The 24,892-nt window shown below is 48.6% G+C and overlaps 1 protein-coding gene across 11 annotated transcripts in view; it reads right to left on the bottom strand.

Annotated features, from left to right (window-relative positions):
- PLXDC1 (plexin domain containing 1) overlaps positions 1-24,892 on the bottom strand; it is an 87,139-nt gene that overhangs the window by 52,243 nt on the left and 10,004 nt on the right. For 9 of the 11 annotated variants that reach the window (XM_063599101.1, XM_034941977.3, XM_063599105.1 and 6 more), the window contains one exon: positions 20,154-20,332. In XM_063599101.1, the coding sequence (XP_063455171.1) occupies positions 20,154-20,332 (179 nt within the window). Of the gene's footprint in view, positions 1-12,246; positions 12,674-20,153; positions 20,333-24,892 lie in introns of those variants that run through there. The other 2 variants (XM_063599102.1, XM_063599103.1) reach the window with 1 other exon arrangement.

Raw genomic sequence — 24,892 nt, 5'->3', positions numbered from 1 at the left:
TATTGAAACATTACTATGTACCCCATGAATATGTACAATTATTTGTCAATTAAAAAATTAAATTAGATTGGGCATGGAGGCTCAGGCCTGTAATGCTGGTACTTTGGGAGACCCAGGTGGGTGGATCACTTGAGCTCACGAGTTCGAGACCAGCCTGGGCAACATGTTGAAACCACCATCTCTACAAAAAATACCAAAACTGGCCAGGGGTGATGGTGTGCTCCCGTAGTCCGAGCTATTCAGAGTCTGAGGCAGGAGAATCGTTTGAGCCTGGGAAGTTGAAGCTGCAGTGAGCCAAGATCGCACCACTGCACCCCAGCCTGGGCGACAGAGTGAGACCCTGTCTCAAAAAAATTTTTTTTTTAACTTCATTTTTAAAAAGAATATGAATGAGAAGAGAGAACTGAGAAACTAAATTTCTGGGAGAACTTTTCCCTGGCAACACATCAGCCACTGTAAACTAAAAATAAAATCCTAAGTCCCCCAACCAACTGAATGGACCCCCTCTTGGCCAATGGGACCCCAGAAAAGCTGAGTTCCCAGCCATAATGGGATGGGAGACCAGACACACCTCATTGTAACCCCTCCCTTTTGCAGTTTAGACACAACTACCAGCATTAATATTAAAATAGAGATCAGAAGACAGACAGAATGGACTCTGTGGCAATATGATATCAAATTATAAACAGGACCTAAGGCCATGATAGGCACGGGTTAAATCACGCACCCCTGCAGGCCACTGTGACCCAGCGCTTTTTTGTTTTGTTTTTTGAGATGGAGTTTCGCTCATGTAACACAGGCTGGAGTGCAATGGCACCATCTCGGCTCACGGCAACCTCTGCCTCCCAGGTTCAAGCGACTCTCCTGCCTCAGCCTCCCAAGTAGCTGGGATTACAGGCACCCGCCACCGCGCCCGGCTAAATTTTGTATTTTTAGTAGAGACCGACCTCAGGTGATCCACCCTCCTCGGGCTCCCAAAGTGCTGGGATTACAGGCGTGAGCCACTGCGCCTGGCCTGACCCAGCATATTGAGTCTTGTTCTGACATATCACATGACATATCAGATAAGGCATGAGATGATGTGACTCTGGCAGATCATACCATACATGGCATGATATGATTGGCAGATCACATGATGATTAGCAAACTTCTTTATCTTAAACATTCTTTTCCACTGACTCCAAGTTTTCTATTTTTATTTATTTTAGTTTTTTTTTTTTTTTTTTGAGACAGGGTCTCACTCTGTTGCCTGATCATGGCTCACTGCAGCCTCAGTCCTCAACCTCCAGGGCTCAAGTGATCCTTCCGCCTCAGCCTCTTGAGTAGCTGGGATCACAGGCATATGCCACCACACCCAGCTAATTTTTTTTTTTTTTTTTTTTTTGAGACAGAGTTTTGCTCCTGTTGCCCAGGGTGGAGTGCAATAGCACAATCTCGGCTCCCTGCAACCTCCCGGGTTCAAGTGATTGTCCTGCCTCAGCCTCCCAAGTATCTGGGATTACAGGCATGCGCCATCACGCGCAGCTAATTTTGTATAATTTTGTATTTTTAGTAGAGACAGGGTTGGGATTACAGGCATGAGCCACTGCACCTGGCCAAACACCCAGCTAATTTTTAAATTTTTTGTAGAGTCAAGGTTTCACCATGTTGCCCAGTCTGGTCTCAAACTCCTGGACTCAAGCGATCCTCTCACCTCAGCCTCCCAAAGTGCTGGGATTACAGGCATGAGCCACTGCACTTGGCCTCTACTGACTCCAGGTTTTTGAACAAAGCCTTACTCCTTTAACCAATTGCAAATTAAAGAATCTCTGAACCCACCTATGACCTGTGAGCTCTCACTTCAAGATAGCTCACCTTTTTTGGGCCAAAGCAACATATAAACTCCATATATTAATTTATGACTTTGCCGGTAACTTCTGCTTCCCTAAAATGTATAAAGTAGAGTTGTCACCTGTCTCAGGATCACTTACTCAAGGCTTCTTGGGTTTGTGTTTTCTCCAGGCTGCAATCGCTCATAGAGGCTCAGAATAAACCTCCTAGTTTGATTTCTCTGCCAACACCACTGTGATTCTTCTTCTCTAAAGTCAATCACTGCTAGCTTCTTGGCTGGCCATTGGGAAAAAGAGTCCCATGGCTTGAAATTCACCAACTTTGGGGATACTTCCCAACTGCCACCATAGGCCCCTTATCACGCTGCCACCCACATGGGCAGTTTTGATGGAGGAACCCCACCCATGGCAAAGACTAAGAACTGCCTCCCAATAACCACTCTCTCCTTCTTCCTTGAGTTGCAGAGGCTCCCAGTTATAGCTAGGCACACAGTCACACAGTTAAACCATATTTCCCAGCCCTCCTTATGGCTAGGTATGGGTTCATGACTATGTCTGGCCAATGGAAGATGAGCAGAAAGATTGCCCGTAATAAGAATGGGTGACCGGGTCCGGAGGCTCACCCCTTTGGGAGGCTGAGGCCGGCAGATCACTTGAGGCCAGGAGTTCGAGACCAGCCTGGCCAACATGGCGAAACCCCATCTCTACTAAAAATACAAAAATTATCTATGTGTGGTGGTGGGCGCCTGTAATCCCAGCTGCTCGGGAGGTTGACACAGGAGAATCACTTGAACCCAGGAGGTGGAGGTTGTAGTGAGCCGAGATCACGCCACTGCATTCTAGCCTGGTTGACAGTTCAAGACTCTGTCAAAAAAAAAAAGGGGGGGGGGGACTGGGTGCAGTGACTCACGCCTGAAATCCCAGCACTTTGGGAGGCCGAGGTAGGCGGATCACTTGAAGTCAGGAGTTTGAGACCAGCCGGGCCAACATGTTGAAACCCCGTCTCTACTAAAAATATTTAAAAATTAGCCAGGCGTGGTGAGGCACACCTGTAATCCCAGCTACTCAGGAGGCTGAGGCAGGAGAATCACTTCAGCCAAATCGCACCACTGCACTCCAGCCTGGGTGACAGAGCGAGACTCTGTCTCAAAAAAAAAAAAAAAAAAAAAAAAAAAAAAGACTGGGGTGCCCTCTCTCTGCCTGGCTGGGATGCAGATGTGATGGTGGGAGCTGAAATAGCCATCTTGAGCTACAAAATGGAAAGCACATGTTTTAGAAGGCAGAGCCGCAAGATAGCAGGAACCTAGGCCCCCAACACCAGGCCAGTCTATCCCAGGGTATGGTCACTATAATCCATATTGATGTGCCTCTTAAAAAGGATGTGGAGACCTTGCCTGGCAGTGAACCTTCCCAAGGAATTCACACAATTCAAAGCCCATTGTAGAAGCTCTGACCGGGATGACTTGACATTACAAAGGAGCTCAGTGAGGGTTCCAAGAGCCACGCCGCTTGGCAAGTCCACCAAATGGAATGATGTTTCCTTGAAATGTGTGCAAGAAGCCCTGATCAATAATCCACATTTGTTTTGGGAGGCAGTGTGATATGGATTTCAAACATTTTTGGTCCTGAAATCATTTCTTCCAACAAATCTTTCATAGAAGCTCAATACACAAATCACATCAAAGTAAAGCCACATTGGGAGAAGGACAGAGAAGGGTTGGAGCCTAGCTTGCTGAGCTACTTCCTTTTCTGCCACCCTCACTCCCACAGCAGCCCATGAAGCGCTCCTCAGACCCTCGGGGTTCCATGGAGCACAATTCGAAAACCATTGCTCTAGGATCAAACATACTGTCTGTGGAGTAAGACAGACCCAAGTTCCAAAATGGGCTCCATTATGTAATGGTTGGTGTCCAGCATTCCTCTCTTCTCTGAGGGTCAGTTCTCTCATCAGTGACCTTTCTTGCAAGGTTCCTCTTTTTTTGAGACAGAGTTTCACTCCTGTTGCCCAGGCTGGAGTGCAATAGCCGCATCTCAGCTCACTGCAACCTCCACCTCCTGGATTCAAGTGATTCTACTGCCTCAGCCTCCCAAGTAGCTGGGATTACAGATGTGAGCCACCACACCAGCTAATTTTTGTAATTTTAGTAGAGACAGGGTTTCACCATGTTGGCCAGGCTGGTCTCGAACTCCTGACCTTAGGTGATCCACCCGCCTCGGCCTCCCAAAGTGCTGGGATTACAGGCATGAGCCACCGCGCCTGGCCTCTTGCAGGGTTCTTGAAAGGGGTTTCTTGAAAGGATTAGACAAAACATATCAACACAAAGCTCTTAGCCCAGTGCCTGGCCCACAGGAGGTATTTGAGAAGTGGGAGCTATTACCCTGATTTGTTTGGGCCTTTCCAGGAAAGGGCTTGATTGTGGAGGCTGCCTCCTCAAAGCAACCCCCAGCTCCATCTGAAACGTCAGCAGTTACAGTATTTCTTCCGCCTCAATTAGTCATGCCCAGAGGCCCGAGAGGCACTTCATTTCTGACAGCGGGGCAGCATTTACCTTGGCTGAGCTCAAGACATTTCTGGACAGGAACTCTGGCTAAGCTGTCACAGTCGGCCCATCACCTGCCAGCCAACTGGCAGGAGGAAATGCTGGGGCAAGCAACCAAGGACGTCCTGCAGGGCTGCTAGAGAGGCTTGGCCGGCCAGGCTGGTCAGGATGGTGCTGAGGCAGCTGGGTCCAACCCAGGAGGCGTGGATGGGATTACTGTGGGGAGGGGGACATCCCAGTCCCTGCCCTTCGATCGCAGGGCACATATACCAGGAAGCCTTACAAGGCCAACAGAAATGCATTCTAGATCCTGCTTTTCCAAGAGCACCCCTGGGCTGCAACATCAGCATCACTGGGAGCCCGTTAGAAATTCAGATTATTGGGCCCAACCCCAAGCCTGCTGAATCGGCATCTGCCTTTGGAAGCACTTCCAAGGGGATTTTTTGCAAAGCACAGTTTCAGAGGTCCTGGTCCAGAAGTACCTTCTGCATCAACACGTCACTCATTTTTGTCCCTGAAGAGACGGTGGGTAAGAGCTCAGACTGCCTGGGCACTGTGGCTCACACCTGTAATCCCAATACTATGAGAGGCAAAGGAGGGAGGGTCACTTGAGGCCAGGAGTTCAAGACCAGCCTGGGCAACATAGGGAGCCTCCATCTCTACAAAGAAAGACAAAACTAGCTGGTTGTGGTGGAGCACATCTGTAGTCCCAGCTACTAGGGAGGCTGAGGTAGGAGGATCACTGGAGCCCAGGAGGTCACGGCTGCAGTGAACTATGTTCACGCCACTGTGTTCCAGCCTGGGCAACAGAGCAAGACCCTATCTCAAAATATCTTTTTAATTAAATTAAGTTAAATTGTGAGAAAGAGCTTAGGCTCTGAAGGCAAAGACCTGGGTTCTTGTCCTGGTTTTGCCACTTACTGGCTGTGTGATCCTGAATAGGCAACTTCACCTCTCTGTTCCAGATAGCTAAAGAGAGACATGCCTCCCTCATCAGGTAGTTGTGTGGATTAAACATAAAGCCATACAATGAGGCTGGCACTCAGGAAGGGCTTATTTATTTATTTAGAGACAGTCTCACTCTGTTACCCAGGCTGGAGTGCAGTGGTGCCACCTCAGCTTACTGCAACCTCCACCTCCCGGGCTCAAGTGATCCTCCCACCTCAGCCTCTTGAGTAACTGGGACTACAGGCACAGGCCACTACGCCCAGCTAACTTTTTTTGTAATTTTTGTAGAGCCAGGGTCTCACCCTATCAGCCAGGCTGGTCTCAAACTCCTGGGCTCAAGCAATCCTCCCTCCCTCCGCCTCCCAGAGTGCTGGGATTACAGGCCTGAAGCGCAATTCCTTTTAATGTCCCCTGTTATTATTTTCTCTCACCTCATGTATCCATACAATAACCCCCAGCTGCCCTCTGGACATAGCCAAACCTCAGGTTGAAATAAACCCACACAGAACATTTGTCATCACAGAAATGCAGAAAGTATGTCCCCTGGTATAACCCTGAAAGGGGAGATCCAGGCTAGACAAAGAGCTCTGCCTCGCTGAGGGTCTGGGGTAGAGAGATGTCAGAGTGAGTGAGGCTGACCTAAGAAAGCCCTAGAAACAGGGCTTTGGATTAGGCTTGTACAGAGGATATGGACTGGCATTGGGGGTATTAAGCATTTCTTAATACCCCTAACAGTTCATGGAAATGGAAAAATCATCCTATCCTGGCAATGACCCAAATGTGGGCTTTTTGAGGGATTGCGATAGGGTAAATATAGACCATATAGCCACAGAGAATTAGGACAAGGACAGACAAAAACAAAAACAGGCCTTCCCCATCCCTCATCTGGTCCCATGCTGGCCTATTTTCTTCTAGTGTTTTTTCATATGTATGTTAATTTCACAGTCACAGTTCTGCTGATCATGCAGTTTCATGGACCGCTTCTGTCACATTTCATGATATCAAAAGCAGCTTTTGATGGTAAACAAGGTATTTCCAAACATCATTTGTAACAGCTGCATGACAGTCCACTCAGGAGAAAACCCACAATTTTCTTCACTATTTCTCTTTTATTGAGCATTTAGGTAGCTTCCAATTTTGATGCTTTTATAAATACTACTGTGATGAACTTGTTGATACATTTTCCATATCTTGGATGACTTCCTCTGCTTCGTAGCCTTTGGTATAAAGCAATGCTTCTCAAACATGAGTGCGCATGGGCCGGGCGCGGTGGCTCACACCTGTAATCCCAGCACTTTGGGAGGCTGAGGCAGGCGGATCATCTGAGGTCAGGAGTTCGAGACCAGCCTTGCCAACATGGTGAAACCCTGTCTCTAATAAAACTATAAAAATTAGCCGGATGTGGTGGCGCATGCCTGTAATCCTAGCTACTTGGGAGGCTGAGGCAGGAGAATCGCTTGAACCCAGGAGGTGGAGGTTGCAATGAGCCAAGATCGCACCACTGCACTCCAGCCTGGGTGACAAGAGTGAAACTCCGTCTCAAACAAACAAACAAAAAACCAACATACAAACAAAAAAGAGTGTGCATGTGAATTACAGTAAGCCCTCACTTAACATTGTTGATGGGTTCTTGGAAACTTTGACTGTAAGCAAAGCAACGTATAATGAAACCAATTTTACCATAAAGTAATTGATATAAGCAAGAGTTAAGTTCCTAGGGCATATTTCCAGTTGCTTCTAAATAAAGTCAAACTACTAAATAAAGACCAAAACACTTCTAATATTAAACAGACATAAATGTGAGTTATGTAATACATACATTTAAAAAAGACTCATAAAAACAAGTTAGAATAATTATTTACACAATTATTCCAGTTCAGGGTCTCTGGTGGCTGGAACCTATCCCAGCAGCTCAGGGAACAAGGCGGGAACTGACTCAGAGCCCATTCTATCACAGGGCACACTCACACACATTCACACTCACTCATCCTGGGACAACTTAGACATTCTAGTGAACCTAAAGTGCACATCTTTGATATGTGGGAGGAAACCAGAGTACCCGGAGACATGAAGAGAACATGCAAACTCCACACCAGTGGTGCCCCCAGCTGGGAATCCATTTATTTTTTTCTCATCAACACTACAACAAAACAACGGTGACCACAACGATGTCATTGGAGGACCTGCTGTACCTGGGAATCGGATTCTGATTCTGCAGGTCTGAGGACTCCGACATTCCACATTTCCCATGAGCTCCCAGGCACTGCCAGTGCTGCCGGTCCCTTCCCACACCTTGAAGAGTATTAAGAATATGAAAGATAACACCTGAAGCTTCAAGGCCAGGAAATCCTCTTTTGTGACTATAATCCTATTTTTGTACTTTCAGGTAAGATCTGGGAGGGATCTTTCTAGTTAACTTTCTCAAGCAATCAGTGCATCTGATTTTTAGAACAACCCTATGAGAAATGATCAGTCCCACCTTACAGATGAGGAAACAGGTTTAGAGTTAAGGCCCAGCAAGGATACGCACGGTCTACCTCATCTGCGACCTGAGGAGGGTGAGCAACTGCCCCAGTTTACATAGAACTTAGGAATTTCCAGGATGCCAGACTGTCAGAACTAAAGCCGGGACCATCCTGGGAAACCCGGGATAGTTGATCCCCTAGACCAGAGCCGAATTCCAAGTCAGCTCATGCTTCCCACTCCCACTGTGTGCTAGGCCCTGAATGGATATTACCGCACAACACCTTTGCAATAACACTTCAGACAATAGCATCCCCATTAGACAATGAAGAAATGGGCTCCTGAGTAGAGGGGCTAAGAAACTTGCCCAAGACAAAAAGACAAACATTCTAATTAAAAAATTGGCAAGGGGGAAGAAACGGACAAATGACTTGAATAGATATTCCTCCAAAGAAGATATAAAAATAGCCCAAAAAGACATGAAAAGATGCTCAATAAGGCCGGGTGCAGTGGCTCATCATGCCTGTAATCCCAGCACTTTGGGATGCCGAGGCGGGCGGATCACGAGATCAAGAGATTGAGACCATCCTGGCTAACACAGTGAAACCCCATCTCTACTAAAAATACAAAAAATTAGCCGGGCATGATGGTGGCGGGCACCTGTAGTCCCAGCTACTCGGGAGGCTGAGGCAGGAGAATGGCGTGAACCCAGGAGGTGGAGTTCACACCACTGCACTCCAGCCTGGGTGACAGGGTGAGACTCCATCTCACAAAAAAAAAAAAAAAAAGATGCTCAATATCAGTAATCATTAGGGAAATGCAAATCAAAACTACAATGAAGTACCACTTCATACCCACTAGGACAGCTCGCTCTCTCTCTCTCTCTGTCTCTCTGTCTCTCTCTCTCTCTCTCTCTCTCTCTCTCTCTCTCTATATATATATATATTTTTTTTTTTTTTTTTTGAGACAGAGTTTCACTCTTGTTGCCCAGGCTGGAATGCAGTGGCGCGATCTCGGCTCACTGCAACCTCCACCTCCTGGGTTCAAGCGATTCTCCTGCCTCAGCCTCCTGAGTAACTAGGATTACAGGCACAAGCCACCATGCCCAGCTAATTTTTGTATTTTTTTAGTAGAGACGGGGTTTCATCATGTTGGCCAGGGTGGTCTCAAACTCCTGACCTCAGATGATCCGCCCACCCAGGCCTCCCAAAGTGCTGGGATTACAGGCATGAGCCACAGCGCCCAGCCGTATAATTTTTTTAAAAAGGGAAAATAACAAGTGTTGGCGAGGATGTAGAGAAATCAGAACCCTCATACATTGCTGGTGGGAATGTAAAATAGTTCAGTTGCTGTGGAAAACAGTCTGGCAGTTCCTCAAAAAGTTAAACACAGAGTTACCATATGACCCAGCAATTCCACTCCTAGGTATAGATCCCAAGGAATTCAAAACAGATACTCGCCGGGTGCAGTGGCTCACGCCTGTAATCCCAGCACTTTGGGAGGCCAAGGTGGGCAGATCACGAGGTCAGGAGATCGAGACCAGCCTGGCTAACATGGTGAAACCCTGTCTTTACTAAAAGTATGAAAAATTAGCTGAGTGTGGTGGCACGCGCCTGTAGTGCCAGCTACTCGGGAGGCTGAGGCAGGAGAATGGCTTGAACCCGGTAGGTGGAGGTTGCAGTGAGCTGAGATTGTGCCACTGCACTCCAGTCTAGGCAACAGAGCAAGACTCCATCTCAAAAAAGAAAAAAAAACAGATACTCATGCCAGATGCGGTGGTGCACGCCTGTAATCCCAGCACTTTGGGAGGCCAAGACAGGTGGATCACTTGAGGCCAAGAGTTCAAGACCGGCCTGGTCAACATGGCAAAATCCCATCCCTACTAAAAATACAAAAATTAGCTGGGCGTGGTGACACACACCTGTAATCCCAGCTACTCAGGAGGCTGAGGCACAAGAATTGCTTGAACCCAGGAGGCAGAGGTTGCAGTGAGCCAAGATCATGCCATTGCACTCCAGCCTGGGCGACAGAGCGAGACTCTGTCTCAAAAAAAAAAAAAAAAAAACAAAAAACAGGCTGGGCACAGTGGCTCAAACCTGTAATCCTGTAATCCCAACACTTTGGGAGGCTGAGGTGGGTGGATCACGAGGTCATGAGATCGAGTCCATCCTGGATAACACGGTGAAACACCGTCTCTCCTAAAAATACAAAAATTAGCCAGGCATGGTGGCACACGCCTATAGTCCCAGCTACTTGGGAAGCTCAGGCAGGAGAATCATTTGAACCCGGGAGGCGGAGGTTGCAGTGAGCTGAGATTGCGCCACTACACTCCAGCCTCGGCGACAGAGCAAGACTCTGTCAGAAAGAAAGAAAGAAAAGAAAGAAAGAGAGAGAGAGAAAGAAAGAGAGAGAGAGAGGGAGAAAGAAAGAAAGAAAGAAAGAAAGAAAGAAAGAAAGAAAGAAAGAAAGAAAGGAAAAGAAAAGAGAGAAAGAAAAAGAAAGAAAGAAAGAAAGAAAGGGAAAGAAATTTAAATACATTTACACATGTTCACAGCAGCACTATTCACAACAGCCAAAAGGTAGAAACAGCCTAAATGTCTATCAATAAATAAACGGATAAACAAATTATGGTACATTCATACGATTAAATATTATTCAGCCATAAAATGGATAAACCTTGAAAATATTATGCTAAGTGAAAGAAACCAGACATAAAACATCACATATTATATGATTCCATTTATATGAAATATCCAGAATGGGTAACTTTATAGAAATAAAACACAGATTGGTGGTTGCCAGGGGTTGGGGTGGAGGAGTGAACAGGGAGCAACTGCTTAATGGGTAAAGGGTTTTCTTTTGGGTAATGAAAATGTTTTGGGGCCAGGCACGGTGGCTCATGCCTGTAATCCCAGCACTTAGGGAGGCCAAGGCAGGAGGATCACTTGCGTCTAGGAGTTCAAGACCACCCTGGGCAACATAGTGAGATCTTGTCTCTACAAAAAATTTAAAAATTAGCCTGTTGTAGTGGCATATGCCTATAGTCCCAGTTACTTGGGAGGCTGAGGTGGGAGGATCCCTTGAGCCCAGGAGGTCGAGGCTGCAGTGAGCCATTATCCCACCACTGCATTCCAACCTGGGCAACAGAGCAAGACCCTTTCTCAAGAACAAAAACAAAACAGAAAAGGTTTTGGAACTGGATGGGGGGTTGGTTGCACAACATTGTGAATTTATTAAATGCCACTGAATTGTTCACTTTAAAATGGTTTATTTTATTTTACTTTATTTTATTTTTGAGACAGTCTTGCTCTGTCGCCCAAGCTGGAGTACAGTGGCGTGATCCCAGCTCACTGCAACCTCCACTCTGGGTTCAACCAATTCTCCTGCCTCAGCCTCCCAAGCAGCTGGGATTACAAGCATGCCACCACGCCCGGCTAATTTTGTATTATTTTAGTAGAGACGGGGTTTCACCACGTTGGCCGGGTTGGTCTCGAATTCCTGACCTCAAATGATCCACCCAACTCGGCCTCCCAAAGTGCTGGGATTACAGGCATGAGCCACCGCACCCAGCCTAAAATGGTTAATTTTATATTATGTGAATTTCATCTCAACAAAAAAGAAAAAAAGAAAGTAACCAACCAACCAACACACCACCCTGCCCAAGGAGAAAGGAAAATGGCCTGCAAGAGGAACCGGACCGGGAGAAAACCACCTGGGGCTGAGTAGCCGGGAGCAGTGTTGTGACCCGAAGCGGAGGGGAGACCACCAGGACCAAGAACCATCATGGGCCTCATATTCTGCTCTTAAATCAACTCTGTGAGATTGGTATTTACCACCCATTTGGGAAATGTGAAGCTAGCAAGGGCTTGGAGGGGCTCTAAATGTCAGGTTCGTTAACTGAGGGGTTAAGTGTCCAGCCCAAGGCTATGCAGCTGGTCTGTGTCAGGACCAAGATCGAGGGCCAGGACTGCCGGGCTCCTCCACAGCACTGGAGACGACATCTGCACTCCACCTCCTGCCTCCCTGGACATGCTTTCTTCTCACAGAATCTCTTCTCTCTTTTTCTTTTTTTTTTTTTTTAGGCGACAGAATCTCGCTCTGTCGCCCAGGCTGGAGTGCAGTGGCATGATCTTGGCTCACTGCAACCTCCACCTCCAGGTTCAAGCGATTCTCCTGCCTCAGCTTCCCAAGTAACTAAGATTATAGGCGTGCACCACCACGCCCAGCTAATTTATGTATTTTTAGTAGGGACGGGGTTTCACCATGTTAGCCAGGCTGGTCTTGAACTCCTGACCTCAAGTGATATGCCCTCCTCGGCCTCCCAAAGTGCTGGGATTACAGGCCTGAGCCACCATGCCCAGACAACCTTTATCTTCTCTCTCTTCAAAACCTGGCTCCTAACTTTCCCCTCCCTCCACCCACTCCCCAACTCTGCTCCCAGAATCTTCCGGGATTGGCCTCCTTACCTCGTTCCCTTGAGCACCCTGGTGGGGCCGGGTTCTTGGAGGAGCACTGCTTGCCCCCTGTGGTTTGTGCGAGGAGTCTGACTGGCTTCCTGTCTCCCAAGGCCCTGCATTCTGAAAACCTTCTTTCGGGAGCTGCCTCCTTTGGAAGGTTGTAGAAACCAGGCAGGTCTTGCACTCTCCCTGCCAACTGTCTTGGATGATGGGGTCCCTGCCCTGACACAGGGTCCCTCGCATTCCTGGGGCCTGCTATGGTGATGTACAAGCCAGGAGGTTTTGCTTGAGCCAGAGAAGAGAGAGGAATTCAGGGACGCTGGGCCATGGGGGAGATTGGGAGGTAAGGGGGGTGAAAGGGAGGGGCACCTCCTCAAATCTAAATGTTCTTATGCTTGATTTCCCCCAAACTCTGGCTCTAAACCTGAACCATGGACAAGTAAACATTGGAGTAGAATTTTGAAATCCTCAAAGGAAGAGAATCTTTGCCAAGACCTCCTCCCCTTTCCAGCCTCTTTGAGAATAAATTGTGGCACATCCCAGGGTCTCTGACTCAGCACATCCCAGGATCTCTGACTCAGCACATCCCAGGATCTCTTGACTCAGCACTATGGCTTCCCCAGTTCTCCTGCTCCCGTCCCCGAAACGCCCAGTGTCCCCAGGGCCTCAGAATTGGTCTTCGTGGAAAATCTCCGGAAATCTTGAGTCTGGACAAGAGTCCTGTTTCCACTGTGATGTGGTGGTAGATTGGGTGTGGGAATGCATTTTAGGGAGGAGATGGTTCTGACCAGGGTCCTCGGAGCTGCCAGCTCACCCTGGGACTGGGAGGGCAGGCCAGACGCCTCGAGGCCTCCAAAGCAAGAGGTTCTGAATTGGAAGGAGCATTGTGGTGAGATGGCCTGGCGGGGGGTGCCTGGCAGAGGCACTGGGCAGAGAGGGCTGAATGGAGGCAGCTGGGCAGAGGGTCTGGATGGAGGAGCTGAGTCAAGGGGGCTGAGCCAGAGGGGAGGTCCGCAGCCAGGAGGGTTACTGAGGAACGTTGGAGGAAGGTGATGGGGCACTGGGGTTTGTGTAGGGGGAGGCAAAAGGCATGGCAGGCCACCCGCCAGCCCTCATTCCCTTGATATGGCCCCAGAGCAGAGGGTCCCAGAGCCTGGTTGCTGTTGGCCAAACCCGGCTGTGATACCAGATGAACAGAGTAAGTGTTCCTGTTGAAACCCAAGAAAACTCTGTGAGACAGACCAAATCAAACTTGCTGAAACAGCCCCTTCCTGCCACTCTCCTCTTATCTTGCCCACCCTCTGCCGCCAACCCATCATCTAGATGAGACTTCCTTAGGCCACAGTGATGCTGAGCTGTCAGAGGCATGGGAGAAACAGGTGACTCTGGACACCTGTGCCGGACTCCCAGCCAGGGCCACCCATTCTCCAGGTTGGGGGTGGGCAGATAGTGGGAAGGGGCGTTTGCGGTCTGGCTGCTGGGGGTATCACCAGCATTCTCAGGTGAACACCACCCAGAACAAGGCCTAACAGGACGAGGGCAGGGTAGAGTTTGGGTATGGAGCCACCTGAGTCTCGGGCGTGTGCAGACACCCTGGTGTGTGTAAGCACTGACATTCTCTCATGTGTGTGGGAATCCAAGTTAGCAGAGTTGGGGTCCTTAGAGGCTCCTGTGTCCAGTGACTCACACCAGGGACAATCACACCAGGCACAACTCTTCCCTTCTACAACCCTGTTTTTGGAGACTAGGATGTCGAAAACCCTACTTCCTTTGTTCATTCAAAGGAGTGCTTGTCATGGACCAGGCACAGTCCCGGCTCTCCTGTGCTTACATTCCAGGGGGAATATAGGCAACAGACACCAATACATGGATCATTCTTTTCTATTTTTTTGAGGCTGGGTCTTGCTCTGTCACCCAGGCTGGAGTGCTGTGGCGCGACCATGGCTCACTGCAGCCTCCAACACCTGGGCTCACGCGATCCTACAGCCTCAGCAGCCCAAGTAGCTAAGACTACAGGCGTGCACCACCATACCTAGCTAACTTTTTAAAAATGGATTTTTTGTGGAGATGGGGGTGTCACTGTGTTGCCCAGGCTTGTCTTAAACTCCTGGCCTCAAGCAATCCTCCCACCTCAGCATCCCGAAGTGCTGGGATTACAGGCGTGAGCCACTGTGACTGGCTGATACACATAATTTGATGCAGGAGGTGATAAGTAATACGGAGAAAAATAGGCCAGGTGCAGTGGCTCACGCCTGTAATCCCAGCACTTTGGGAGGTCAAGGTGGGCGGATCACGAGGTCAGGAGATCAAGACCATCCTGGCTAACACGGTGAAACCCCATCTCTACTAAAAATACAAAATAGCCGGGCGTGGTGGCAGGCGCCTGTAGTCCCAGCTACTTGGGAGGCTGAGGCAGGAGAATGGTGTGAACCTGGGAGGCGGAGCTTGCGGTGAACCGAGATCGTGCCACTGCACTACAGCCTGGGCGACAGAGCAAGACTCCATCTCAAAAAAAAAAAGAAAAGAAAAGAAAAAAAAATAAAGTCTATTCCCTGTGCCCCAGTCACAGCCCTGCAGCTGCTGGAAAACCACCACATTGGCCGGGCGTGGTGGCTCACGTCTGTAATCCTAGCACTTTGGGAGGCCGAGGCGGGTGGATTGCCTGAGCTCAGGAGTTCAAGACCAGCCTGGGCAACACAGTGAAAGCCCGTCTCTACTGAAATACAAAAAATTAGCTGGGCTTGGTAGCATGTGCCTGTAGTCCCAGCTATTCAGGAGGCTGAAGCACGAGAATTGCTAGAACCCGGGAGGCGGAGGTTGCAGTGAGCTAAGATCATGCCATCACACTCCAGCCTAGGCCACAGAGCAAGACTTTGTCTCTAAAAAAAAAAAAAGAAGAAGAAAAAACAAAGAAAAGAAAAGAAAGAAAGAAAACAACCACATCTAGAACCTTCTCTGTACCAGGCTAAATACCCCAAACGCCTTCTACCATTCCTCCAGGGACAAGAGTGCAAGCCTCTTCACCACCCCAGCTGCCCTCCCCTGGACTCTGCTTGTGTCTGGGAAACCACTTGAAAGGGGAGCACAAGCCCCTCAATGGCAGTCAGGCCCAAGAAATAGCCCGCAGGACCCCCAGAGCCCCAGCCCCAGTCCCCAGGTTTCCATCATGCAGCTGGCTTTCCCACCTCCAGCCTTGGCAGCCACTTTATGCGCCTGACTCATCCTAGCCCACAAGAAGTGGGGATCCCCAAATCTTTTCCTCGTGAGCTGCTGCTAAACCACATCTCTCCCAACTCATTCTAAACTTAAATGCCAGGATTTATATTTATCCCAGTAGTTTCATCTGTTCCGAGGCAGATGTCATTCCAGCCTGCCCATGAGGCCTTCGGGTTCCTGACCTGACATCTGCACTCTCCAGATAAGTTATCCCTTAAAGCCTGGTCCTCCTGTCTTTAGGCAGAGCCGGGGACAAGCCCTATGGCTGTCAGAGGGACCTCCTTCCAGGTGGCCTTGCTCCTGTGTGGACCCTCGATGTGTAGCTGCAGAGGGGATCACAAAGCCCCTGAGATGGTGGAAGCCTCATGTTCTGACAATCGAGCGGGCCACCAATTATAAAATTGGTTTGAAATCTTATAGATCAGAAGTTCCCGGCTAGGCATGGTGGCTCCCGCCTGTAATCCCAGCACTTTGGGAGGCTGAGGCGGGTAGATCACCTGAGGTCAGGATTCTGAGACCAGCCTGGCCAACATGGTGAAACCCCATCTCTACTAAAAATACAAAAATTAGCTGGGCGTGGTGGCGCATGCCTGTAATCCCAGCTACTTGGGAGGCTGAGGCAGGAGAAACACTTGAACCTCGGAGCCAGAGGCTTCAGTAAACCGAGATTACACCACTCATTCCAGCCTGGGCAACTGAGCAACACTCCGTCTCAAAAAAAAAAAAAAAAAAAAAAAAAAAGTTCCCACACCTACATGACCATCAGAATCACATTTTTAAATCTCTGCAACTTCGCCAGGAACACATGGGGAACTTGAAACAACAACAACAACAACAAATTCCCAAAATCCATTGCTCCAGTGTTTCTGAACCAGTCCATCCAGGGTGGAGCCTGAGAATTTGTGGTGTTTTTTAAGCTCTGGCGTTATTGAATCCATACTGGCTCTTAATGAACCCCACTGTCCTTTCCGAACACCCACGAACAATTGCTTCCAGAAATCTAAGTCTCCATGGCTCTTTTCTGAAAGGTCCTCTTTGTGCAGACTGGGACATAATCCTTCTGATCTGTGTGTCTGGTCCTGAGCAGGTTATCAGTTATTCAACCAATGGCCCAATAAAGCTGTGGGGTCAGGGATGAACTGCCAGGTGTCTCCTTAATCAGGGGCCTCTCCTACTCTGTCCTTCCACTCCACCATCTCACCATGGCAGTCCTGCTCCTTGCTCTGCAGGATCAAGAAGACAGGGCAGATTGGGAAGGGAGTGATGCCATGTCCCGTGAAGTTCCACCTCAAACTAGGAGCCCAAACTAGGGTGAGGTGAGGAGGCACCAACCTTGGGTACAACATCTAAGATGGCACCAAAACTCAGGAATCAAGATAGAGAATACTTCAATGCAATATTTTAAAAAATCAAAATGAATACAAAAAAATAATATTTTGATGAACAGAATATCAAAAGTTTATTATGTTTTTTATAGAGGCAAGTTCTCGTTATGTTGCCCAGGCTGGTCTCCAACTCCTGGCCTCAAGGGATCCTCCCACCTCGAGCCTCCCAAAGTGCTGGGATTACAGGCGTGAGCCACCGTGCCCGGCCCAAAGTTTTAAAGAAATACAGGTTTAGTCATGGTTCCAAACCATTTCAGAGCCTGAGATACAAGGAAAAAAGCAGTAACAGAAACAATGCAGAGAGCAGAGGGGAAAAAAATCTCAAAATTGTTCTAATATCCTCAGAGAGAGAAGATATTACATCCACAAAAAAAGAACAGGATGCTTTTTTGTTAAAGAAAAATAAATCTGAAAATAAAAAAGAGCTCTTAGAAATTAACAATACGATAGTAGAGAAAAAAATCAGTGACATTATGAAAATAAGATTGAGAAAATCCTCCAGAAAGAAGAACAACAAGCACACTAACAAATAAACAACAAAAAATGCAAAAGAGACGCACAACAGAAGAGAGAAGAAAAAATTGAAGGATCAATTCCAGAAATGGACATCTAACCATGAGGAATTGTAGAAAGGAGAAATCTGAAAGAAATAAAGCAAAAACGCTTTCCAGAACTGACAAATGTAAGTCTCTTGATTGAAACAGTCCCCCAACGTCCAGCATGGCAAACAAAAACAGCCAGAGAAGGGCATGTCACTGCAATTTCAGAATGCTGGAGTTACAGGGAGTACCCTGAGAGCTTCCAGAAGTCAGGGGAAAACCGGCATATACAAAGGTCAAAAATAAGAATCACACCAAGCCTCTGAACAGTGAATCAGAAGCCAGAAGACAATGGAGAGATGCCTTCAAACTTGTGAAAGAAAACTATTTTCAAGGCCTTGAGCGGTGGCTTACACTTGTAATCCCAGCACTTTGGGAGGCAGAGGCTAGCAAATCACTTGAGGTCAGGAGTTTGAGACCAGCCTGGCCAACATGGTGAAACCTCATCTCTACTAAAAACACAAAAAATTAGCCGGGCATAGTGGCACACACCTGTAATCCCAGTTACTCAGGAGGCTGAGGTAGAAGAATCGCTTGAACCCAGGAGGAGGAGGAGGTTGCAATGAGCCAAGATTGTGCCACTGCACTCCAGCCTTGGCGACAGAGCGAGACTCCATCTCAAAAAAAAGAAAAAGTAAATTATTTTCAATCTAGAATTCTATATTCAGCCAAACCACCAGTCAAATGAAAGGACAGAATAAAGACATCTTCAGACATGCACGTTCTCAAGGGAATTTTTCCCTCTGTGCAACCTTTCCCAGCAAGCTAAACAAACAAAAGGATGAAGCAGGAAAGAGAAGACACAGGGTCAAGGGAACAGAGGATCCAACACAGGAGGGAGACAAAGGGGTTCCCAGGACGAACAGAAAGGGAGGCCCCAGGATGGCACCCGTGGTACCAGCAGGCCAGTGGCTGGGCGGGATTGGAGTGCAGGACAGGAGAGAAGTTTCTCGGGGGGATAAAGGAACTGACAGGTTTGACCACCCTGAATTATCTTTTTTTCTTTCTTTTATATTTTTTCAGAGACAGAGTCTTCTTCTTTTTCCCAGGCTGGTGAGGTCACAGCTCAGCACAGCCTTGACCACCCAGGCTCAAGCAATCCTCCAGCCTTAGCCTCCCAAGTAGCTGGGACTACAGGGGCAAACCACCACATCCAGATAATTTTTGTTTTAATTTTTTAGAGATGTGGGTCTCACTATGTTGCTTAGGCTATTCTGGAACTCCTGAGCTCAAGCGATCCACCCGTCTGGGCCTCCCAAAGTGCTAGGATTACAGGTGTGGGCCACCATGCCCAGCCCACACTGGAAATTACATTTGAGGCTAGGGGACGTGTAGGAAAATGTAGCTACGGTAGGCACAGAAAACTAAGTAAGCAAGGGCAGGAGAGGGGGCCAGGATCCAGGAAGAGCCAAAATCATACAAGAAAAGAAACAATGTTATGACCCTGCCTGGATTAGAAGTGAACACTATGTACATGATCCTCACAATCCACAACCGAGCACACGGATTGAACAGGAAGATTGGGCGGCAGGGTGAAAGGTTGCTCAGCGGGAGTATACAAAAGCCAAATCTCCCTGAGCCGCAGCAGGCCATGAATAGGTACGGCCTAAAACCAGTGCACAGAGAGGTAGCAGTACAGTACAAGCAAATCCCTTGGAAATATGGAAGTAAACTCCAGAGGAAACAGCCCAGACAGAGCCTTCTGAGAAAGGGAAGGGGGCAGGCCCCAGGGGAGAGGAGGGGCAGGACTGCTGTTTTGTTTTATGATTTTAGCACTATTTAACCTTTTTTTTTTTTAACTGTCAGCACATACTAATTTAAGAAAATAGTTATTAAAATATAAAATAAATCTATACTGAGAAGAAGGTCCTCTTGTTGCTTCTTGCGTCCTAAGAATCCACCCTCATCACTCCCAGCCGCAGGCACCTACACACACAGCCACAGGCACACTCACACTTACACATGCTCATCACAAACACCCACAAACAGCCCACAGTGACAGACAGGTACACATACATAATATACAAAATCATCTGACACAGGTGCGAACCCAGCGTCCATGACACACACACCCATTCCCAGAAACGCACAATTATATTAATAGATTCACCCCCAGACACACCGAGGCTTCCAAGAGCCTCCTGGAAACCCTGAGAGAAGAGCACTCCCTCCAGGCCTCTCCTCCCTGTGCCAGCACCCCAGAACTGCCCCAGGCCAAGGAGGTTGTCTCCAGGAGCTGCACCCTAATTGCCTTCTCTACTCAGCCCCCTGCTGAGTGCCCAGCCCTTAGGCTAAGCAGCCATTAATCCTCTTGCGCCCCAGTCTGTAGATGGGGCAGAAATGGGGTGGGGAAGGGCCCCATCTGGCAGCTGAGATGTGACTCATAATGCCACTGTCAGCTTTTTCTTCCCCAAGTCATGGGAGAGTCCAGTATCAGGAATGCTGTGGTCAGGCTGTGCATCCTGATACAAGCCATTTGATGTCTCTGGGTCCAGGAGGGAGTAGGCAGCCTATGAAACGCTGAGATGCTGTGATTTTATGACCCAGTCTGGGCCCTGCTTCCATCCCCTCCCCTGGGATTCTTCTCTCCACCCTGTCCTCCAGGGCCAACCCCAAATGATATGTGATTTGCATGTAGGACAAGCACACCTGGGGCAGCTGGTGAGACCTCCCCCACCCCCACTTCGCTCCCCCTCCATGTTCCTCCAGCACTCACCACCACCCTGGTCCTGTTATCTGGCAGCGTGTCCATGGCCAGGGTGCCCCCACCCAGGTCCTGGCTCAGCTGGGTCCTGTCCGGCTCTGACACCTGCCCAGGGCTCTCTCGGGCTCTCCGGTTCCAGCCCCGCACGGTCCCTTTGGCAGCCCATCCAGAGCCTGGGCCCTCATCGTGACCTGGGAGAAGGGGACAGAAACCTGAGTGCCAGCAGTCCGGAATGAAGATCAGGAGGGGAATCCAGCCCAGTTATTCTGCAAGGGCCCCAACACCATGCCACTGTAGACTTTGCAGACACTTGACTGACTACCAGGACAGGAGACACCCAATGTGTACTGAGAGTCACGTGCCCAGCTCCAGGCCAAGCACTTCGCACATATCCTTTTAATCCTCATGCCAGCTCTCCGCAGTAGTTAGGATGTTCTCCATTTTGCAAACAAGAACCAGAGGCTCAGAGGTTAAAAGTCACGCAGTGGGTTAGGCATGCAGGTAAGTTTCAAACCCAAGCTGATCTGCCTCCAAAGGGTGATTATTCTCAACCTCAGCTATACACTGGAGTCACCTGGACAGCTTCAAAAGTTCCTGATGTCTGGGTCCCACCCTAGAGATCTCTTGTAACTGGTCTATGGTGTAGCCTGGGCATTCAATTTCTTTTCTTTTTTTTTTTTGAAATGGAGTCTCACTCTGTCACCCAGGCTGGAGTGCAGTGGCCCGAGCTCCGCTCCCTGCAAGCTCCGCCTCCAGGGTTCACGCCATTCTCCTGCCTCAGCCTCCCGAGTAGCTGGGACTACAGGCGCCCGCTACCGCGCCCAGCTAATTTTTTGTGTTTTTAATAGAGACGAAGTTTCACCGTGTTAGCCAGGATGGTCTCGATCTCCTGACCTCGTGATCCGCCCGTCTCGGCCTCCCAAAGTGCTGGGATTACAGGCGTGAGCCACCGCGCCTAGCCTCGATTTCTTAAAAGAGCCTCAGGGGAGATTTTGAGGAGTCTTGGACTTAACTCTGCAGGCAAGGGTGAGAACCATTGCCGTTGAGCCTTCCAAACCAGTTTCTTATTTCTCTGGCAGAAATGGCACATAATCCTATTTCCCAGTGGGGTCAGGGGACTAGAAGCCAGAGAGTTCTTTTCGTTCAGGGCTTCTCAACCTCGGTACTATTGACATTTGGACTGGATAATTCCTTTTCCAATTTTTTTATTGTGGCAAAATACACATAACAAAATTTGCCATCTAACCATTTCCAAGTGTACAATTCAGTAACATTAAATACATTCCTAATGTTGTATGACCATCACCACCATCTATCTGCATAACTCTTTTCACCTTGTAAAACTAAAATTCTGTACCCGTTAAATAATAACTCCCTATTCACCCCTGTTATTTTATTTTATTTAAGAGATGGGGCCTTGCTCTGTCACCCAGGCTGGGGAGTAGTGGTGCGATCATAGCTCACTGCAGCCTCCAACTGCTGGGCTCATGCGATCCTCCCACCTCAGCCTCCTAAGTAGCTGGGACTATAGGCATGCGCCACCATGCCCAGCTAATCTTTTTACTTTTTATAGAGACAGGGTCTCACTATTTTGTTCAGGGTGGTTGGTCTTGAATTCCTGGTCTCAAGCAATTTTCCTGCCTTGGCTCCCAAGGTGCTGGGATTACAGATATGAGCCACAGCGCGCAGCCTGTATCTATGATTTTGACTACTCTAAGTATCTCATATAAATGGAATCATACTATATTTGTCTTTTTGTGATTGGCTTATTTCACTTAGCATAATAAATTCAAGGTTCATTCATGTCGTAGCATATGGCAGAATTGACTTCCTTTTGAAGGCTGAATAATATTCCATTGTGTGGATATACCACATTTTGCTAACCCACTCAACTATCAATGGATGTCTGTTTTGCTTCCACGTTTTAGCTATTGTGAACAATGCTGCTACAAACATGGGTGTACAAATATCTCTTTGAGACCTGGCCTTCAATTCTTTTGGATATATACCCAGAAGCGGAATTGCTAGGTTGTATGGTAATTCTATTTCTAATTTTTTGAGGAATTGTCATACTGTTTTCCATATAAAATGTTTTCCATGTAAAATGGCTGGACCATTTTACATTCCCACCAACCGTGCACATGGGTTCCAATCTCTCCACATTCTTGCCAATACTTGTTATTTTCTGTTTTTTTTATAGTAGCCATCCTAACAGGTATGAGGTTATATCTCATCGTTTTTATAAATTGGCATTTCCCTGATGATTAGTGATGCCGAACATCTTTTCATATGCTTGTGGGCCATTTGTATATCTTCTTTGGAGAAATGTCTATTTAAATCTTTTTCCTGTTTTTAAATTGGATTGTTATTGGACTGGATAATTCATTGTTATGCGGGAACTCTCCAGTGCTCTGTAAGATGTTTAGCAGCAGCAGCCTTGGCCCCTGCTCACTAAATGCCAATAGCACCACGCTCCTCCCCATCCCAGGCTGGGACAATGAAAAATGTCTCCAAACATTGCCAAATATCCCCTGGGGAATAAAATTACCCCTCCCTTGCCCCATTGAGGGAGGGGTAATTTTTTACTGTTTTACTCCTATCACTACCTAGATACTGTCTAGGATGGCAAATAGGTTTCATATCACATGCCATCTGCAATCCATTCGTGACAGCCAGAGGCACTCCAACTGAGAATGCAAAGGCTCCTCTTGTATTTAGCAGGAAGGACTGTGAAGATCAATAAGCAACGTCTGCCATGGGCACAGGATTGGAAAGTGACTACACACAGGCCATTTCGCGGCCATGCGAACCTCCATTTCTGGAGGTTGCGAAATGGCTTTAGGTTCCATGATCTCCTCTCCAGTTCCCTCTAGGTTGTTAAATTCATGCTTTTTTTGAGACAGGGTCTCACTCTAGCATGCAGGCTGGAGTGCAGTGGCACAATCACAGCTCACTGTACGCTTGACCTCTCAGGCTCAAGCAATCCTCCCACCTCAGCCTTCTGAGTAGCTGGTACTACAGTTGCATGCCACCACACCCGGCTAGTTATTATTATTTTATTTTGTATTTTTCGTAGAGGCTGGGTTTCACCATGTTGCCTACACTGGCCTTGAACTCCAGGGCTCTAGCAGTCCTTCCACCTTGGCCTCCCAAAGTGGTGGGATTATAAGCGTGAGCCACTGCACCAGGTCTGTTAAATTAGTTCTAACAAAAGGCCGGGCGTGGTGGCTCACACCTATAATCCTAGCACTTTGGGAGGCTGAGGTGGGTGGATCACCTGAGGTCAGGAATTCGAGACCAGCCTGGCCAACATGGCGAAACCCCGTCTCTACTAAAAATACAAAAATTAGCCGGGCATGGTGGCGGGCACCCATAATCCCAGCTACTCGGGAGGCTGAGGCAGGAGAATTGCTTGAACCTGGGAGGCAGAGGTTGCAGTGAGCCGAGATTGCGCCACTGTACTCCAGCCTGGGCAAAAAAGCGAAACTCCTTCTCCAAATAAATAAATAAACAACACAAAAACCATCCTTTTCCACTTCAAAAAGATTTATGCCCCCCAAAGCTGTGGCTTTTATTGTCATTCTAATGGTCACACCTACTATGGATGTATATATGAGAACAGACCATCAGATAGGTGGATCTGACATTCCCCACCTATGACCCTCATCCATTTCAGGCCCACCCTGTGTCAGATACCTGTCTCAACCTCTGCCTTCCCCCAGCCCACTCCCCAGAGCTCCTGGATGTGGCTCTCCCTCTCCTAGAGCACCTACGTGTGCAACTATGTGCCTATCTGCCTGGTAAATTTGAGTTCCCCCAGGATTCTCTCCACCTTCTTCAAATTTGGCATGTCCAGCAAACAGCAGGTGCTCCATCACTGCAGAATTGAGGACACAGTGCATAGGGTAGCTCCTGGGAGCCAGCAAGGACAGAGGTTGAGACCAGGCTTGGCCAGGCCCAGGCCCAGGCCTGAGGCCAGAACTCTGCTGTGGGGCCCTGCTTTGTCATTAGACATTGTATCCAATTAAGTCATTCTTGGCTGCTGGCGCCTACTGGACCCTTGCCGGCCCCCTCTCACTTCTCTGCCCCTAATAGCAACCAGATGCTGCTGGAGCACGTGGGGAGGAGGGCAGTCCCCAGACCCCTTCCCCAAGATGCCCACTGGCTGCCCACAGATGGACCTGAGTCCAGGGCTGGGAAGGCAGCCTGCCCACTGCCCAGGCCCAAGCCAGGGCTGTCTGGTCTCTCTTGGGTGGGGCCCACAGCTGCTTCTGGAGACAGAGCTGTTTGTGCTGGGCTGCTCTGCCCAGCTCCCCAGGTCTTCCTGCAAGCAGCCCTGGGGCCTGGGCAGGAGCCAGAACAGGATAGAGTGGGTAGTGAACAAGTGGAGGGGCTCAACGGCCCAGAGAGGAGTGTTGGGGATCTTCAGGATTCACAAACCTGGAGCCGAGACAGGAGGCGGGATGGTGGAGGCCTGCAGCACGGGGAAGGACAGGGAGGGGGCCCAGCTGGGGGTGGCCAGGGAAGAGACACTGGGTTGACCTCGACACCCAGTCTTGCCACTCACAGGTTATGGGACCTTAGCCCCATCAGTTTTCCTCTCTAATCCTCAGCTCCCTAGTGACTCAAATGGATTTGACGATGGTGCCCACAGTACAGGCTGCCATAAGCGTCAAGTGAGAAACACAAATGAGGTTTTATAGAGAGCTCAGGCCAGGGTAAGAGGTAAAGAGTCCATGAAAGAGGGAGCT

The sequence above is a fragment of the Pan paniscus genome, chromosome 19 (genome assembly GCF_029289425.2).
Source record: "Pan paniscus chromosome 19, NHGRI_mPanPan1-v2.0_pri, whole genome shotgun sequence".
Classification (NCBI taxonomy): domain Eukaryota; kingdom Metazoa; phylum Chordata; class Mammalia; order Primates; family Hominidae; genus Pan; species Pan paniscus.
The sequence above is the reverse complement of the archived record's forward strand: the minus strand, read 5'-3'. Positions and strand labels throughout refer to the sequence as shown.